General features: G+C 40.1%; 1 protein-coding gene across 4 annotated transcripts in view; it reads left to right on the top strand.

Annotated features, from left to right (window-relative positions):
* Nucleotides 1–21,348, top strand: part of LOC117462483 (disks large-associated protein 1-like) — a 287,620-nt gene that overhangs the window by 117,750 nt on the left and 148,522 nt on the right. For all 4 annotated transcript variants that reach the window (XM_071206261.1, XM_071206263.1, XM_071206262.1 and 1 more), the window contains one exon: nucleotides 16,778–16,995. In XM_071206261.1, the coding sequence (XP_071062362.1) occupies nucleotides 16,778–16,995 (218 nt within the window). The remainder of the gene's footprint in view (nucleotides 1–16,777; nucleotides 16,996–21,348) is intronic.

The following is a 21,348-nucleotide window of genomic DNA, read 5'->3' as shown; positions in this document are numbered from 1 at the left end:
GCACATAGCTGTTGTTTATTTATATCACACACACACACACACACACACACACACACACACACACACACACACACACACACACACACACACACACACACACACACACGTAGTTCTTCTTCTCTGTTTTCCGGTTGTTGCTTGTTTTGAATGACGAATACACACTACCGCTGCCTGCTGGTAAGGAGAGTTATTGCCACTCACGCATGCGCAGTTCGTACGTGCTCGGCTGAAGTCTGGCTCCAGTGCAACACATGGCCAACACGCAGGAGAACACGCTGACGCAACAGTGTGAGCAGAGATAGACTGCGCAAAATATACAGATAGCAGGAGACAGAGGACAGCCACGGTCAGATAGCAGGAGACAGAGGACAGCCACGGTCAGATAGCAGGAGACAGAGGACAGCCATGGTCAGATAGGAAAACATTCAGGAGCTATCTGGATCAGTCTTATGCGACAATGGAAACTGAACTAAAGAGAACATTTGAAACTTTAGCAGTCTGCGTGATCTGCCTGTAGGGAGGGGCGGGCCGGCCCTGCGAGTAAAGTAACGAGTAAAGTAACGAATTACTTTATGTAGATAGTAACGAAGTAGTGTAATATATTACTTTTTTTTAAAGTAATATGTAATATGTAATATATTACTTTTTTTTAGTAACGACCCCATCTCTGATTGTAATACACGGTTCGGCTGCATTACATATTACAGATCTGCCGTAGTTCTTTATGTATAGAGCCCTGATGAGAAGACCTTTGGAAAAACTGGAAGAAATGGCGCCGAAACTGAATACTTGACGTGGATCATAAATATATCAACAATTAAACAACATCTTCAATTTCTCTTCACACAATACGTCTCCTTGCAGTATCAACACTAATTCGGCTGACTTTTACATTTGATCTAATTCACAGATAGGTTATATTTACACCATAACGGTGCACAGCTGATAGAAAAGGACTCTAGTTTTTAAAGATATTACTGATTTTCTTTGAATGTAAGAATGTAAATACTGAGTCTGAAATAGTATAGCAATATGCTGTAAAATGATGTGAAAGCATGCATAAAACTATACATCTTCAGATATTGTACATACACACTAATAATACAAAGTTATTATGGCTGTGTGCACCTTGTGTGCACCTCCTAGTGGTTAAAGCACGTTATTGAATTATTGTTTTTATGTGTTATATTTGATTAAAAAAATATTAAGAGTACATACTTTCATAGGGGGAAAGTATAAATATAGAAATATATAATATAAAAATCAAGAAGATACTATAAGTGATCTCTACAATAAAACAGTTTAGTGCAGGATGTACACAGATATTAATAGGAGGAGGTGCAAAACAGAAAAACGGCTTAACCTTTATTTAAACATTAAATATTAAATATTAAGCCTGACAAAGTAATTAACGTCTAATATATTGCTTTCCTGCAATGTTAACTATGTTGAAGCACTTATTTTAACTGATATTATACACATTAATTATACTCTTATGTATGTAGATAGAATAAGAAATGTGCAGAATATGACAGTTTAATGGTGGAGGTACACACATATTGATAGATGTCTTGTAATGCACTGTTGAGGAACCTGTGACCCAAGTGTTTCATTCATTGCATAACTACACCGTAGTTGTGTATGATATGTCAATACACCTTTGAAAATCTTGAAAGGGATGTGCAAAATAGCCATAATATACAGTCTTTAATTAACTATTAGTAGAGAATAACGAGTAATGAATATACTTTATTACTTGTTTCCATTCATGTCAATTGCAGATACATGTTTAGTCTTCTCAAGCACCAACTATCAAATATCTCTCCTGATTGTTGGCACTTGACAATCACCTTACCTGAATTTTACTCAGGTGTAACTAAAGTCTGATTTAAGGGTTGTTTATATTTCACATAATTAATCAGAATCTGCAAAGTAACTCAAATAAATGCAGTGGAGTAAAAATACCAGGTTAACCTCTGAATTGTAGTGGAGTAGAATTACAAAGTAGCAATGAGCTGTCATGTGGGTATATATTAATGCTGCGCATTATGGACACAAGCGATTTTCACCCATTTATTAATTATATGTTTTACATTTGATAACACCAATGTGTTTAATACTGGCAACTTCTAATTGTGGGAAAAACGAAAACGTTCAGTAGAGACGTCCCATAGAACATTTTGCGAAACACAATAGCCAGCATGTGTAGTTCTGGGGGGGTGTTCGATTCCAGTTTTGGATAGTCTGGCGTGGTTTCGTTCCATTTCACACAGCTGTTTGACGCTCTGCGTAACCTTACGGGAAATGTAGTCCTAAACGATAGCTGGGGATTATGGGTAGTGTAGTGTCTTCGGCCATCCTAAACTCAGTAATGTTGACAATCGCAATGATGCTCGAAATGTCCCTTATAGGCCTACGTCTGTTTCCGGTTATTTTTATTTTGAAATTCAGTTCCTGACGGACGCCAAAAAAGCCCGAGATTATGGAATTAAACCAATAAATAAAAGCAAGGATAATTGTGTGTTATTGGTGAGTAAATAACAGTGTGTTATTTTGAAAAGAATAACAAATTAGAAGGAAAAAAAGATTTAAAAAATACAGATTTCAGTATCCTGAGGCTCTGAGCCCCATTTATTTTCCTCACAGACGGCAACAAAAGTCCGAAATTATACGATTTAAAATAAAAGCAATAACTGTGGCTTGATATTGAGTAAGAACATGTTTTTATGAACCACACAGCTTCCGGTCTTCCACGACCCGACCGGAGAAAAAGACGTGCTGCAGCCTGCAGGCACGAAACACATTACCAGTAGAAATACATTGCTTTTAAAATCGTCCTGTGCAACACGAAAAAAAGGGGCAAATCGTGTTGGTGAACACGAATCAATAGATTAAAAATAGTGTTGGTGAACACGAAATGCCGTGAGACTGGGTTGATCAATCATCAAACCGTGGGGTCTTATTTCATTACGTGTTGATTTCTATCAACACGTAATGTTGTATCGATGTATAGAGATGTACTACAGCAAAAGTATTCTCCGTCGGGACTTCCTGCAACAACACCACGTTGTTATCGTGATTCTGATTGGTCAGAAGACATTATCAAAGATGTTCTATTAAGAAGACGATCACTACGTGACAAAAGTTTTCAAAACCGTTTCTAGTCTTCGGTATTCTTGTTTTGGCGTGAGAATAGTTTGGGCAGCGTGAGAGCGTGAGATTGAGAGTGAAAGCGTGTGTCACACGCCAGATGCGTGAGAGTTGGCAACCCTGCAGGAAGTGCTGCTGTTAGCTAGCTAGCTAGCTTACTAGCAAGCTCGCCAACTATCGATAGGATCATTTGCATTAGAAAGATTGTTCAACCCAAGACAAAATAACGGTGGATTATTTGTATAGTGTTGTCTTTTAAAGCTGCGTTTATGGTATAGTGGTACTTTTATTAAATAGTGGGGAAAAAAGGACTTTTAAAAAACTATTAGCATAGTGCTTTGTTCACCGACCACATAACAGAAGTATTGCCACCTAACAGAAGTAGCAGGACTACTTGGACACACACAAAAGCAAATGTTAGTTCAGTAGTTTGTGATCAACACATATCAATAGTCTTACTTTAAGAGTTGGTTAAGGTTAGGCAATACAAACGATGCAGTTAAGGTTAGGGAAAGATGGAGATCATGGTTGTAAAAAAGAAACACTGCCTTCTGCTTGTGGACAGATGAGAAAAGTCAACGTGACAAACCTCCTCCCTAAAGGCCCTGATGTCCTCCAAAGTGGACACAGAGAGGACAGAAGGCCAAGAGTTACACACGAGCAGTCCTTTTCTGTTGTAGAGACAAACCCATTGAGATGAGTTCAAATAGAACACAGACGGATTGTTTGAAGTGCAGATTAGACAGCTAGTGAATTAGATCTCAGTAAACAGCAGTGAGGCGCTTTCTGAGAGAGAGAGGCTTTCAGGATTAAACACACACTCAAATAAATACAAGTTCTAACACTAAGCAAGTAACAGCTGAGGAAGACCTTTCAAACAATATAGTCCTCTTTGATTGCGGCAGACCAAACACAGCTCCAGTGGTGTCTGCACACATTCAAGCTGTCCCCATCCCCCCGGCTCTATATGTTGAATCTGAAAAGTATTATCTTCAGCCTCTCTGTTCCAATACCTGCTATGCTGATGCTGCTGCCTTAAGCCATCCAAACAGACAGGTGTTGCCAAGGAAACAATCCACAGCCTGTATATATACTGAGTGCAGTGGACACCAATAGTGTCAAATGCAATGCAAATAAATACAAGAGAAATTAAATATAAATAAGATGTGTTTTACTTAGGTGTATTATGTAAGAAAACAGCAATGTTACATAGACAGAAAGATAATTAGGATACCAAATGTATCATCTTAAACTACAAAACAGTAGTGTATAAGTGTTTCTGGTTAATAGACTAATTTAAATGAAACATACGTTTTGTTTTTTAAATCAGGTGATCAACAACTGCATTTGTAAAATGATATTTAAATTAAATAATAACCCATAAGAAAATTCAGGCGGCAATTCTCCCTATAACATATTGATCTTTATTTTAAAATGTAACTGTAGGGGAATACAGTTACCTTTGTTGTATCAGTTACCGCCCACGCCTGGTTGGACTGCAACAACAGAAACATGGACTGTAACTGAACAGATTTCACATCAATCTATTAGTTTAGTTGAAAGGAATAATATTAAGTTTGAATTGAAAATATTAGGTTCAACTATTGCTAAATATTGCTTTCAACTAACCTAATACAGTGATGAGAAATGGTTGACATAATAAACTTAATTCAAGTCAACGTTTCAGTTGTTTCAGTCTGACACATGGTCACTGACTGGCACATGCACATATCTCTCAGGACACGGACACACGGATGTCTCAGAAGTGCACCAAATCTCCCACAATAGCATGTGCACTAATGACAGAGTGAGGCTGTCACGCAGTGTTCCACAGTGTTCCACAGTGTTCCGCTGTGTTCCGCTGTGTTCCGATGCTTTCCGATGTTCCTCGTCGCTCATTACAGAGAGAGAGAGTGGCGCTGCAGTGAAGTGAGGCTGTGCGTGGGTGAGAGCTGCTGATGCTCCTGCAGCTGGTCCTTTCCCCGCATTCTCTTTTTATAGCCAAACTGCTCATTTGTGTCTCTTTGACGTCACACACACACACACACACACACACACACACACACACACACACACACACACACACACACACACACACACACACACACACACACACACACACACACACACACACACACACACACACACACACACACACACACACACACACACACACACACACACACACACACACACACACACACACACACACACACACACACACACACACACACACACACACACACACACACACACACACACACAGTTCAGCCTCTTTTCCTCTGTGATTCAAATATAATTAGTCACAATAGCGGTGCAATGCTCCTGCTGTCTGCTGCAGTGTGTCAGACCCGCGCCCTGGCCTCTGGTCTGGAGCCGCTGGATGCACCGCTGCTAGCTGCTAGCACACACGCTAACAGGTGGGGCTGATTAAAAATAATGAGCTGTGTTGGGATGTTAGAACTAGATACACGCATCATGTCGCAGTGGTGCAAAGTACATTTACTCAAGTCCTGCACCTAAGTACAATCTTGAGGGACATGTACTTTACTTGAGTATTTCAGTTGTTTTGCTACTTCTTACTTCTACTCCTCTAGAGCTCAGAGGTAAATACATGGTGTACTTCTACTCCACTACATGTATTTAATACCTTTAGTTACTTCACAGATGTGGATGAATGATGGTAAATCTAATCAAGTGTTGAATCAGACTTTAGTTCCACCTGGAGTGAATCCACCAGCTACCCTGCAGTCTACAAAGTACTTCAGACTAGCTGCACCTTCACCAGCTTTGAGAACACTTTATGATCAATCATTATAAAACATATATATATATTATTCTGAAATGGACCAATCTGCACAACGACTACTTTTACTGTCGCTACTTTCACTAGATTTTGATGAGAATACTTTTATACTTTCACTTGAGGAACATTTTGAATGGAGGACTTTTACTGTAACAGAGTATTCCTACACTCTGGTACTTCTACTTTTACTCAAGTACAAAATCTGAGTACTTCTACTTTTACAAGTACAAAATCTGAGTGCTTCTACTTTTACTCAAGTACAAGATCTGAGTACTTCTACTTTTACTCAAGTACAAGATCTGAGCACTTCTACTTTTACTCAAGTACAAGATCTGAGCACTTCTACTTTTACTCTAGTACAAGATCTGAGCACTTCTCCCACCTCTGCATGTTTGTCACAGCTGTACCTGCTGTTCTGACCGGTAGAGTTGGGCAGCATGTTGAGATGCAGAAGAGTTCAGATGAGACATCACTTCACTGACGCTCGTGTTCAGTACGTTTCTGTGAACAATCAGGTCCTATGTTTTTTCCACTTTTCGTTAATCTCAGAAAGAACAAATCATGGGGTTAAAGAAAGAAGCTGTTTTCAGATTGGTGCGTCCCTGTAGATGTCGTGGGACATCAAGTTCTCCTTTCCTTTGTAAAGGATAGTCCAGTGTCTCCTAAGATGAAGGAGGCATTGAGGCTACATACCTATGCTTTAGAGAGTTCTAACAGCTGTTATCATAGCTGACACTCAGGGGCATTTAACCTTCCTGACAGAAACATACTATTATATCCAAACCTATCTCTTTTCTCCAAGCACTTCTCCTCGACCTCCATGACAGATGTTATGGTCTCAAGACAACATGTCATGAGGTCTTTGACACGGTGTTTAGGGGAGAGAGGGATTATATAAAAACATGTGTTTGTGAAGTACTGAGAATTGGACTGCACTGCAGTTTTCTGAGCTGCAGTTCGATACAGTTGTATTGTTGTTAAAAGCTGCACTATTTTCTTTAAACATCTATTCAGGCTTTATTTCCTGTTTACTTCTATGTACATGGGAAAAGGGTTTTCTTGAATAGTTTAAACACAAACGGGGTGAGTTATTAATATACAAATGATAATTTGTTTGGATGAAGCATCCGTTCAAACAAGGCATCAGTGGTGGAAGAATAGCTCAGATCCCCTACTTACTTTACCCTCACTAAATCATGGGATTAATAAAGTACTAATCCATCTATCGACTAAATCAAAAAATACTCCATTACAGCTCAAAGTCGTGAGTTCAAAATGTTACTCAAGTAAAAGTACCATCAGCCAAATGTACTCCATGTAAAGAGTAAAATAAGTCATTGTGCAGAGTTCCTATTGTAAAAGTGTTGTATCATTATAGAATATGAAATAAAAGGTGTTATGCTTACCAAATACGTTATTATGCTGGCTAATGGGTAAATAATCACAATATTGTTTGTAGTCGTTTCATACTGCATTCTCAATTGCGTATTTTCTCCGCAACAAGTCGTCCAACTCATACAACCAAATAGGTTGATTGTTCTAGCAGCTTATTACGACCTATAATCGCGTTTTTAAAGTGTTCGACCTCTAGTGCTCCCGTTGACTGCAAACGCTCCGGTGGGTCGTATGTTCACAAATAACCCCCTCTGGAAAATCCTAAATTGTAGGATAGTTTGGCCATTAAAATGCTTTTTGATTAGATTTCTAGCGAGAAGTGTATATTGTACGTTTAGAATCCACGTCCAGTGGATGTGTAGGATCTATAGTTTGATAGATATTACGAAGATGATTTGAGGTCTCGCCAGGAGAACGTGTATATACTACGCCTTCCCCCCTATTCATTTCTATTCACGGCAGCGTCCATATACAGTTAGCGTCAACCCTCAGTTTTCATAATAAAACCGTATTCCCCTCAATGTCAGATGTTTGGACAGTGATATCTGCAGTACTCATCAACTAAACAACACCCTTGTTTATCCTTTTTAATTACACAACATTGATTGGTTTAAATTGTGTACACTGCTTTTGTGTTTTTCCCTTTCGATTGTGAGAGACACATTTCTTTTTTCAGAGGTTTTGATAGGCTAAAACATCGAACTACTACTATAATCCTCAGCTATCATTGAAGATCGGTGATTGGATGTTTTAGCCGCAATGCACGTTGGGATATGGTGTTTATGCGATTTGAAATCCGAAAACATTTAAAGAAAATAATACTTTATTCCGAGTGTGCTTGCTTTTCCCTTTGAAAGTCATCACATAACGGCATTGTAATACACGGTTCGGCTGCATTAAATATTACATATCTGCCGTAGATATTTATGTATAGAGCCCTGATGAGAAGACTTCTGGACAAACTGGAAGAACTGAAAACGTGACGTGGATCATAAATATATCAGCCATTAAACAACATCTTACATTTATGTTCACACAATACGTCTCCTTGCAGTATCAACACTAATTCGGCTGACTTTTATATTTGATCCAATTGGTAGATAATTCTTTGAATTAAAGAATGTAAATACTGAGTTGAGAGCATGTCAGGGGTTTTGGGGGATGGGAGACACATCTATGGAATCAGAACTTCAATAGCTGACCATTAAATGACAGATATACCTTTCTGTCTGTGATGTTTTACAAATCAGATATTAATGTGTAGGACTACAATATGTGAAATAGTATAGCAATATCCTGTACAATTATGTGAAAACATGAATAAAACTACACATCTTCAGATGTTATACGTACACAAGTGTCCTACACTAATAATGAAAAAGTTATTATGGCATTGTAGACAAATAGAGTTTCTGGTGTCTCTCTCTGGATTTGAAGCTAATGCGTTGTACCATGAACCTGTGTACACCTGGAACAGTCAAAGACAGGCAACTGTTGAGGAGTTGGAAAGGTAGTTCCTGAAGATGTTACAAATAAGTTAATAGTAATATTATGTTTGATGTTATTATGTTTTATTAACTAGACCACTGGGTCATGTTAAGACCATATTTTCTGTCGGTTTGGTGTTACCAAAGTCTTAGACTTACAAACTTACAAAAGTAGTGAAATATATGAATTACACTGTATATAAATGTGTAATTCATGTCTAAAAGGAAAATAAATATTTAGTAAAATAGGTGTGTATCACTCTACTTTCCCCACAGCAGGGACTGAGATACGTTAGGACTGAATAATGACTTCATATTACATTCCAAGGAGCATGTGATGTGTACAAATACAAATTGAGCATTATAACTTTTTTTTTCAACCAACAATTTGTTACAAACATGTTTTTTTCGACAAACTATATATATAAATATAAGAAACTGGAAAATCTCACTATTTACAATATTGAACATCAGAACTTTCAACCAACTATTCATTATTCACCTGTAAACTTGACAGTTTTTTAACCCGCACCACCTAGTGGTTAAATCACGTTATTACACGTTTAGAGTAATTGCAATGCAGGTAGGGGTTGTGTTGCTAATCTTTGCTGCATGTTTTTGTTGGATATGTTGTATTTTATGAAACATTTTAAATATTAAGAGTACATACTTTCATAGGGGGAAAGTAGAAGGTCAATGATAGAAATATAGAATATAAAAAATCAAGAAGATACTGTAAGTGATCTCTACAATAAAACTGTTAAGTGCCGGCTGTACAAAGATAGTAATAGGAGGATGTGCAAAACAGACAAACTAATTAGGCTTTATTTAAACATTAAAGAATACTTTAAATTAAGGTCTTCTTTTAAATAAGAAAAAAGCTTTGGGGGTATCTATCTACAGATAAATATTAAGCCTGACAAAGTACTTAACGTCTAATATATTGCATAGTTTGTTTTGGGATTCGACAATCAACTTTCTTACAATGTTAATGTTGAAGCACTTATTTTAACTGATATTATACATATTAATGATACTCTTATATGTAGATAGAATAAGAAATGTGCAAAATATGACGGTTTAATGGTGGAGGTATACACATATTGATAGATGTCTTGTAATGCAACTGTTAGTAGAGAATAACGAGTAATGAATATACTTTATAGAGATCTGCAGATAAATGTTTAGTCTTTTCAAGCACCAACTATCAAATATCTCTCCTGATTGCAGTAGCGTGGCGTGGGGAAAACATGAGGGGAAGCCAATAATACGTCCTTTCTTTTGGGTCGGGGGTGTGGTGGTCAATGTATAACGTAACCAGATGAGTGATTACAGCACCCGGTATCATTTTACACACATTTTTATCATACAGATGCAGGACTGTTAGCCTGTTATCTAACGGACACGTCCGCACGCACTCTCCAGTCGAAACTAGCATTCATTAATAAACTAAATCAGGAGACCTTTAACGTTTCACGTCCGATTCGCTCCTTTTTTCCTCGCTATACACAGCTCCTGTTTGGGCATCGGCCTGTCATCAGATTGTATTTGTTGTTGCTGCTGTAGCGGAAGTTTAGTACGATTATTTTTGATGAAATACTCCAAATCTCCACCTTCCATAATTGCACTTGCTTCAGTTGCTTGCTACTTTCTAACGGTGGTGCAGTGGCGCTATCTATCTTCTATCGATTAGATTTATGATTTGAAAATTATAAAAGTAGGGTAGACATGTGGATATTATCCGGCTGAACAAAACGTGCATTTATCTAACAGGTTCGTTTTCCACTGACTTTATTTCGAGCTATTTTCCAAAATCCTATGGAGAAATCCCATTGCTGTCGAGGGAAACCGAGCGCAGCTTACTTCCGGGTTTTAGGACGCGTCACTGCAACACTAAGTTGATGCGATTTGATTGGATTGTGAGGCAAGGGAAGCCAGCCGCCTCTGGCTTCCCTTGGCATGGCCCTGACCAATCACAGGTTGGCAGGGGCATGACGTGAGCCTCATCTGATTGGTCAATCCCTCCATTTCTTTTCACCAAGGGAAGCCAATTTCGGCTGGCCTCCCCTCCAACAGTGAGTGCAATCTACTGTTTCACCATAACATCTAGAGAGGCGCTGTTTCACTCTTTGTAAAATACTCAATGAGAATGGGGGAGAGACGGGCCGGCAGCAACACACAACAAAGAATTTCCGAAACTAAACAAAGTGTTTTTATTTATTTATTAAAATTATAACTACAATCCGAAAAAACAGGGGAAGCCTGGCTTCCCTTGGCCTCCGGGAGAAAACGCCACTGCCTGATTGTTGGCACTTGACAATCACCTTCACTGAATTTTACTCTGATTTAAGGGTTTGTTTATATTTCACATCATTAATCAGAATCTGCAAAGTAACTCAAATAAATGTAGTGGAGTAAAAATACCAGGTTAACCTCTGAAGTGTAGTGGAGTAGAATTACAAAGTAACAATAAATTGCATGTTGTACATGCTGCTGTAACAAAAACATTTCCCAACTTGGGATCAATAAAGTATATCTTATCCTATCTTATGTTAAGATGATCGATGGCTATGCCATATTTGCCAAGTTGAACCTTGATAAGTGCATTTTTCAGGCTTATCAATGAACAACAGGAGGGGTCACATACATAAGACCAGCTGGTAAATAAAGCTCTTCTGACCTTAGCTGGCATGTGGGTATATAATGCTGTCCATTAGGGACACAACAATTTTCACCCATTTATTAATTACATGTTTTAAATGTGATGAAACCAATGTGTTTCCCATCCCCTAAACCTCCAGGGGTGTACACAGTTTAATACTGGCAACTTCTAATTGTGGGAAATACGAAAACGTCTTTTAGAACTACAATTCCCAGTAGAGACGTGCCATAACACATGAAACACACAAATAGCGAGCATCAGGGCTCTGGCCCGCATGTGTAGTTCTGGGGGGTGGGATGGCCTAGTTCGAATCCTGTTTTGGATAGTCTGCCATGGCGGCTTTCTTTCCATTTCAAAGTGCTGTTTGACGCTCGGCGTAACCTTGGCGCATTGCCACTCCAACATCCAATCACAGAGCTTGAGGACTAATCACAGGGTTTGTCAAGCAAAGGGACTGGTGTGGTCCAAACAATAGCTGAGGATTATGGGTAGTGTAGTGTCTTCGGCCATCCTAAACTCCGAAAAAACTATTTGTTTCTCCGAATCGAAGGTTAAAAACACAAAAGCATTGTACACAATTTAAACCAATCAATGTTGTGTAATTAACAAGGATAAACTGATGTTTTTTAGTTGATGAGTAGTGCAGATATCACTGTCAAATAATTTGACAGTGATGGGAATACTTCCGGTTTTACTATGAAAACATCAAGACCGGAAATACTGTTTTCACCCCGTGAGGGTTGACGCTAACTTTACATGGGCGCTGCCGTCAATAGAAATGAATAGGGGGAAAGACGTAGTATATTGACGTTCTCCTGGCGAGACCTCAAGTCATCTTCGTAATATCTATCAAACTATAGATCCTACACATCCACTGGACGTGGATTCTAAAAGTACAATATACACTTCTCGCTAGAAATCTAATCAAAAAGCATTTTAATGGCCAAACTATCCTACAATTTAGGATTTTCCAGAGGGGGTTATTTGTGAATATACGACCCACCGGAGCGTTTGCAGTCAACGGGAGCACTAGAGGTCGAAAACTTTAAAACATGATTATAGGTCGTAATAAGCTGCTTGAACAATCGACTTATTTGGTCGTATGAGTTGGAGGACTTGTTGCGGAGAAAATACGTTTCTAGCTAAACGCAATTGAGAATGCAGTATGAAACGACTACAAACAATATTGTGATTATTTACCCATTAGCCAGCATAATAACGGATTTGGTAAACTGAACAACAGTGAGCCGCCACCCCGAAAATACGTTTGCTCTAAAATTATATTAATAAATTACTATTATCATTATTATAAGCAAGACAATAAATGGCAAAGATATGTAGAAAGTAAACGTATTTGAGTTACGCCCAAAACAAACGTAACGTGGGAGAAAATACATTTCTAGCTAAACGTAATTGAGAATGCAGTTTAGTTCTGTGGGAACGTCATTTTTAGGAGACATGGTTGACAGGTCAGCCTCTTCAGGGTCCTGCTGCCCTTCGTCAGGTCAGTAACCCGGCTGAATGGAGTCAACACGTTCACTGTCAGGGAGGACCAAGGCAGGTCAGACCTGTTTGAAGCTGAAGATGTAGATTTATTAGCCAATATTATCCTCCATAATAGGAAAGCAGAAAATGAAGACAATCTAATAAAGTCATTCTTAATGATTGCTGATCCAGCCTTCAAGATCACTTTGTACTTAATGTATTCCCTTTATAATATTACTAGAATATTCAAGGGATTATAATCTAGTTTATTCTCTCATAACATTGAATTGCTTTTATGTGAAATATGTATTACTTTTTATATGGTATTGTAGGGACTGATACATTTGTAAAGTATTTTTTCTCAGATTTCTAAAGGACATTTCATTTATGTCTGTCAACTCTGAAAAAAGTTATTATAATAATGTATAAGACATTTGCACCAATGAACTGCCTCCCATCTCTTTTTATAGAGAGACATACAAGCTGCAATGACTGTGTAATTAGTGACAACACTGTAGTGTTGTTTTTTGATTGATTGGCAATATAAATATAGAAAAGGAAATGTTTATGAATAGATAACATATGCACAGTCTATTTGTATTCTATATTTCTCAATAAAGCCCAAGAGCATGTTTCCATAGTAGTTTTAGAAGTATTTGATTTTTGAAAACAAGATTTAAATGTTCTTAAATGTCTGTAAACACTTTATTACCTCAGATTGTTAGACAGTGTTGTGACTGTAGTGATGGAGGGGTTTTGTTGCATTTTAGTAGGTGCAACTTGATGCATTCAGTAGCACAGACTATATGTAATTCACCTCCATTGAATTTGGGTAGAGGCACACATCTGAGATAAAACCAAAACGATCTGATCTGATACCAATAGAGGGATGTGAGAAAAGGAATTATTTACCACTGAAAAACATTAAAGGTCCCAGGTCATGCTTTTCCGGTTATTACCCGTCCCCTTGTGTTATGAAGCTTTTTCTGCATGTATACGGTCTACAGAGTCACAAACCCTCAAAGTACACACTGTAGCGAATACAATTCTAACACAGAAAATACCTGTCTATGCTGCCCCAGAACGCCTCATTGGGAGCTCCACACACACACACACGAGATTCGGGTACTAGTGGAGCCTCGCAGATGGGGGTGCTGCAGCCCCCTCAGCACCCCCTCCTTCCCGCGTCCCTTCGCGATGTCTCGCTGTCTCACAGACCCCACGCAGCAAGCAGGAAATTAACCCAGCTCAGACACTGTCCGCTCCTCGCAGCAGCGAGCCCGCAACGTCCCGCCAACAAGGCACCCAGACCCCACGCAGCATTCTCATCTGTTTGTCATTACTGGTGTCATTTTCTGGTTGCTAACGCCATTAGATTGGATTTACTTTATTAATCCCCGTGGGGAAATTGTTTCTCTGCATTTGACCCATCCTAGTGTTAGGAGCAGTGGGCTACCATTTTGAACGGCGCCCGGGGAGCAGTGTGGGGAACGGTGCCTTGCTCAGGGACACCTCGGTAGCACTTGGTCTTGCCGGGACTTGAACTGGTGACCTTCCAGTTGCCAAGCCAAGTCCCTATCTACTTCGCCACCGCCCCATGGTAACACATAATCACTGATGTTCCGCTAGGGATGTCCCGATCACCTTTTTTTGCTCCCGATCATTTGATTTTGACAATCTGCCAATACCGATTGTTCCCGATCCGATCTTTAAGAGAGAAAAAAGGTAACAGATAACGGCTGGTCATCCAACGCGATGAATTCAGCTATCTTGGCTGTTTTTTGGCCTTTTCACTGTTCTGGGGCAGTTTCTCTTTCCTTTTAAAAGTCTCTGAAAGTGTCGGTTGTTTCAGTGCCGTTACCTGAGTGGCCGCTGTGTACTCGTCGTGTTGTTGTTGGTGTTTGTTTCTCAGGTAGCGTGTTAGATTGGTCGTGTTGAACGTAGCTCTGTTCTCTCCACCACGCGGAACCTCTGCCTTGCAAACATTGCATCTGGCTGTTACACTGCCTTCGCTTTCAATTTTATAATACTTCCAAACTCCTGACATTTGCTCTGTCCCGACTCCCGAGTCACCAGCTGAACGTAGCCTCTCGTTAGCTTACTGCTACTATTAGACACTGCGCCCACTCTGTTGCCAGATTTGAGAGAAATAAGCAACAAGGTCTATGAAAACAAGCCCAAAGAAAGCAATGTTATACATGATGTTGTGTAATTTTAAACTAAAACTAAGTCCTCCGGATTACTTTAAGACGTGAACATGGTCATCTTTGTTTTGTAACATTAAATAAAATAATAAAACTATTTTATAAAAAAGAAAAAAAAAAGATTCCCGATCCTGGATTTTTTTTCTCCCGATTCCGATCTGTTAAATCACGTGATCGCATCCGATCCCCGATCACGTGATCGGATCGGGACATCTCTAGCTGTAACGGTGGTGGACCCATCAGAACAGAGTGGGCGAGCTGACCAATCAGAGCACAGTGGGCTCATAGGGAGGGGGGCAGGAGCTCCAACAAGCCTTGTAGGACAGAGAGTGAATACACATGCTATACAGAGATGCTGTATGAGAAACCAATGTTAGTTTGGAACATTGAACAATGTACATCTATTCTAGTAGACCTCAACAATGGAATTATGATTTATGATCCGTAGAAATGGCCATGACATGGGACCTTTAACACACTATTACATCTATTTGCTTCCATTTTTTGTTCTTTAAAATGTGAATGTTATAGAGTGGTGCAGTGATGTTCTATTGTGGGAGGCTGTCCCTGAAGTTAGCATCACGAGTGGTCCCTCCACAGAAAGCAATTTGCAGAAGGTCTTTGTCATGATACTTAAATGTTTTATTTAGCAGGATAATATCCACATATTAACACCACTTTTTTGAATTTTGAAGCTTAAAAAAAAAAGCTAATGTTTGGCTATAAAGAACAACATGACGGTCACATGGCTGGGCATCACCACCGCTAAGCTAAAGGCCGCTAATGTACGTCTCATGTAGCAACCGCTGTTATTATGATACATAGAATCTTTGTTGGGGTGTAAACCACCACTGGAGTATTTACTGACATATACTATGTCAATAACCCCAGACCTTATTTCAGTCATCTTACCAAAACAAATTCAATAAGATGTTGACTGCGAGACTATGGAACCAGACGTTTTAAAATGCTAACTCATTTCTGTGTATTAGGACTCATTCATGCACCACATATCTGTATGTTATTTTTTAGATAGGATTTTATTCAGTTCATTTATTTATCGTTGTGCAATATTGTCAGTCAAACCAGTCAGTAGGTTACCAACTACTTTATTTCTCAACTACCAAAGGGGCCCTGGGGTCAGATCAGTGCAGACATACCATAAACACACACACACATGAATGCTCACACACATCCTGTGCTCTTGTTTTGACACAGTTCTGTGTTCTGAGCTCCTGAATAGCAGATGTATGAATTAGCCAGAGAGAAATGTCCTCCTGACTCGAGCACATTCACAAACTGTTCGTGCTAATGAGCCGACAGCCTGCACCACATCGGTGTGAACGCTGTGCACGGATGCATGAGTGTGAAAGAGTGGTGGATTCAAAGATATGCCAGCCATCACTTTAGTCCAGTCTGTGGATGCTAGCTGTGTATCGTGTGTGTTGTTGTCCAGCATGCTAGCTCTGTTTCCGTAGCTTCCATGTACCATCAGGACAGTTTAGCTAGCCAGTTTGGTGGCTGGGACTCCGACAGCAATGGAGTGGACTCTGACTGTGTTTCTCTGACCTTTGCACCCGGGCCGCAGGTCCCTCAGGACGAGTGGAGCGGCTTCTCTCCGCTGGGGAAGGAGGACGACATCCCGTGTCGGAGGATGAGGAGCGGCAGCTACGTCAAAGCCATGGCGGAGGATGACAGCGGAGACTCTGAGGAGAGTCTCACCAAGCCCCTCCCCAAGGTGCAGGCCCGCCGGGCCAGCTACCTGAAGGCCACACAGCCCTCCCTCACCGAGATGACCACTCTCAAGTAAGGTTTCACTCTGTGTCCTTTTCCCCTTACATTGTCAGCATCAGGTTTAATACCAAGCAGGTGTACACATACAATACATGTGCTTTGGTGTGTAATTGTTCAACACTGAAAGAGGATCGAGGTTGTAAAAAGATGGAACCAAATTCAGAACACAGATGCCCAACATAAACGGCCTTTATTTAAATACTTGATTCAGACATGGCAAGGCAAAACTGCATGGTCAGAACCAGAGGTTGGAAGCAGTGAATTAGAAACACTTTGTTACTTTACTGAAGTAGATTTTTTTTTTAATACAAATACCTGCACTTTCTACTTCTTACATTTTCAAGACAGGCTCGTTACTTAAGTTTTAATCTGCAGTTGGTGGTGTGATCATTATTTTCAAGACTCATTGCGCATATATTAGAGTTTAAATGTGGAATAGGTGTGCAGTTTTGTTAAAAATGTATACATTGTTTGAGAAGCAGCATTTGATAGAATTGGTCTGGAAAACATCGGCTATGAGTTCATGCATGAAATGGACCAATCACACGCAGCCTGCAGCAGGAAGTGCCCTAACTCTAGTCTGATGCTCTCATTAAGAAACAGATGGCCTCGTTGTGTGGTGAACCTGGACTCATTTCAGTGAGAACCAGAGGTGAACTTGCTGCTCATTATACATATACATTATCTGAAATATTGCTTTCAGGTTACTCTATTTGCAGAATTGTTTTTCGCAATTAACGTACAGTTCTTTCAGTATTTCCCTATATATTAGATCATTAAATTAGATTAATCTTTAAATCTATGCTAAAAAATATTTTAAAAGGACCATTTGTTCGAAATAAAAATAATTGTTTTATGACTGAAATGATCCAGCATAAACATTTAGATTAGTGATGATTACTTATTTCCCTATCGGTTTTCTGCATTGGAGAATTCTTCAAATTAAATCTCAGTCTAATGAATTGTGTGTTTGAATATGCATTCTACTTACTTATGCATCATTTAGCCACCTGGTTACTTGTGCTTTTCGGCCCCGTCCACACGGAGACGAAACGGAGACAAAACCGATTTCGAACCGAAGTCGATTTAAAAAAAGTCTTCCTTCCCAGGGCTCAAGGCTAACTTTTAAATGCGGTTGCCAGGCTGGCAACCAGGCATCAGCTTTTGGTTGCCAAAACTGAAAATACGGTTGCTATTTGTAGTCACCTTATATTTCGCTTCCCAAGATTTTACACATTTCCTCTTTGCTTTTCGTTCAGGTTCACCTTGTGCTTTGTTGAATCACTTTGAACATTCGTTTGGGAAGTTAAGGTGTTGGCTGAACTTTTTACCCCACAGTCAAACAACTTAATTTGCTTCGCCATTTGTTGTAAAACAAAAACACGGGCTGAAGTCGAATAGTCCATTTAGCTTAGGAACCTTCCTAACCGAGTGAAATGACCCGGAAGTCCCTCAGTGGCAGCCATGATAAGTGCCGTTCGAATTCTCTAGAATGATAGGAAAGGAGGTTTTAAACTTCCTTTATAACCTCCTTTAGCTTAGGAACCACTGGACCTCCCTCACCGAAAGGAGAGGAGAAAATGCTGCCCCACAATGCCTTGCAGCCGCAGCATTTGCGTCACACAACATTCGGCCGTTCACGGAAACAAACGATTATGATGGAGAAATTATATCATGAAAGTTACGGTGCTTATTGAGCATTTTAAAACGTATGTGGTAAGTTGCCAAAGTGCTTTGTTTTGAACGTTCATCAGTATTATAATCAAAAAGAGAAATATGAACGTTAGTTTTTACTAAAATGATCAAATAAAGTCAAGATTTCACTGAGCTGTGTGGGGTTTGTTCAACTTTTAAAAGATGTTTGAATGGTGATATACACAGTGATAGATGTTAAGGACTAACGTTTATAATAAATACATTTGTATTGATTTTAAGATCTTTACAATCTTTTACAATCATACGTATTGGGGTCATTTGTATTAATGTGGACCGGAGGGAGAGGGTGACGAGCATAAGTTTCATTTTCATTTGTATACGTGTTAGATAAGGAACATAAGAAAGTTTGACAAAGATGAGGCTGTTAAACGGGCAGCGGAGCCGCTGTGTGTAGAGAGAGAGAGAGAGAGACGCTGAGCTGCACCGTGCAGCGATCAGCTGATACGGAGCATAGAGAGAGAGAGCTGCGGTCCACAGGGCTTGCCTCGCTTTCTGTCCTCACAACTCTTATTAATCCCGCGACCAGACAATTGTTATTTGTTCCTACTCGGAACCAAGTTTTGCTTCCCAACCTGCCACTGTGCTACACGTCCCGCCCCGTCTAACAGTAGGCTACAGAAAGCGGCGAGATGCATTTCCTTAGGAATCGACAAGCAGAACCGAAACTAACATTTATGGGCGAAAAACGTCACTTGTCCATTGGACATGTCAATGGAAAGATGTATTTGTCCGATATTATAAATAACGTCCGGACGATCGGACGTGTGCTTTTTCGCACACTGCTTGTTGCCACTCGCATAAAGTTAGCTGAAATTAACCAGCTAGATTTCACTGTTTCTCGTTATTTTTTTCTCACGCTGCACCTCCCTTGAAGTGCTCTGGCGCCCCCCAAGGGAGGCGCGCCTCACACTTTGAAAACCGCTGGTCTATATGATAAAGAACTTTAGCGGATACAACTGAAATCGTCTCCGTGTGGATGGGGCCTTCATTTGTAGTCACATTAAGACTTACGGAGCGTCCACACTACAGCTCCAAAAATAGCTTGGAGCTGGGCGTGTCTGGAGCTTGGGGATTTTATTCAAGCAACACGGCCAACAACCAATCACATGAATCTCCCGCCCCCGACATACAAAGCAAAAACCCCCGGGGATTTTATGCGAGCAATATATATATAAACTCCCCAAACAGGCGAAAACCTACCAGTTTCCCCCACTGTCTCTGCCACCTCCCTCCATGCCTGGTTCCTCCGGTTTGTATCCCGGGAGGTGAAGAGGGTCTGGTCATACAAAACCGGGTGATTCGCTACGGCGATAGTTAGTTTCTCCTCCGACTTTTTTTGAAATATAGAAATGAACGGCGGGATATCTCTCCCAGCTTAGACGCGGTTTGATTGGCTAGCGCTTCAGCTGTCAGATTTTGGGAAACGGGATTTGATTGGCTGGCGCTGGCTACTCCGGCGTCCAGGCGACCAGAAGTTGAACATTGTTCAACGTCGCCTGAGACGCCTCGCTCTGCTACCCACAATTCAGTTCGGCGAAAAAGCGCGGCTACGTGACGTCACCCCATTGAAAGTGAATGGGCAGCTTGGAGCAGCTTGGAGCTTTCGACGCTGTCGACGCTGTAGTGTAGACGGGCCGTGAAACCTCTAAAGTGCCAGCCTAGACAGATTTACATATTTTATATTATATTATTTATAATAGTTGGATAGTTGCAGCAACTGCAGCTAATAGTGATCACCGACTTTTAGTTTAAAATCATCTAAAGAGATAGTTCTCTAAAGTGAAAGCTTGCAGATGCAGAAGGCTCCACGGCCGTATAGGACAGGTTTGTCAGCTTTGGTGCTGATAGAAGGCAATTTGTGCCAGATTACGATTGTTAAATTAAAAACCTCTGTCTTTAGTCGATAAGAAACAGGGTGCGAACTGGAGGGGAGCAGGGGGAGCTATAGCTCCCCTAGTGGTGACATGAGCTCCCCTGGGAACATGGTTTGTGAAATTTGGGGGGAGCTCTCTAAAATACTGATATGATGACCAAATAAATTCCATTTTGGGCATGTTTTTTTTTTTGAAAGGTGTAAAATAAGTGAAATAAAATTATATTTAGAGTTTATGATTCATGAAAAAAGTGTCGCCTGCTTGCACGCTGCCCGCAGCTCCACCCACTACCCACTCACTCACAAGCTTGTTTAGTTAGCACTGCATGTTTACCAGGCATTGTTGCTGCTGCTGACATGTCGAAAAGAAAAAAACAACTTACCTTGGGCAATTTCTTTAAAAAGACGGCCAAACAACCTGATCAAGAAGACCAACCGAATGTAGCTGGTGGTAGCACATCGTACGTTGTGACTGCTACTACAACAGAACCGAGAAAGTAAAGGATGGCATTTAAAAAACTCCCACCTGTCATGCAGCTCCAAGAGATCAATGGGGCAAAGGTAGGCGCTGTACACAGATCCGACAAATCCTGTGCTGAGATTATTGGCCACATTGCACTCGAAATGCAGAAAAAGTTTCTAATGTTAAAAAGGCCCAGTCAAAAATAAGCATCACTATCGATGAGAGCACTGTGCACGGACGTGCATATATGATTTTATATGTGAGATGTGACGTGACAGGGAAGGGAGATGTGGATAATGTCTTTTTAGACCTC

Source organism: Pseudochaenichthys georgianus, chromosome 17 (genome assembly GCF_902827115.2).
Source record: "Pseudochaenichthys georgianus chromosome 17, fPseGeo1.2, whole genome shotgun sequence".
Classification (NCBI taxonomy): Eukaryota; Metazoa; Chordata; class Actinopteri; order Perciformes; family Channichthyidae; genus Pseudochaenichthys; species Pseudochaenichthys georgianus.
The sequence above is the reverse complement of the archived record's forward strand: the minus strand, read 5'-3'. Positions and strand labels throughout refer to the sequence as shown.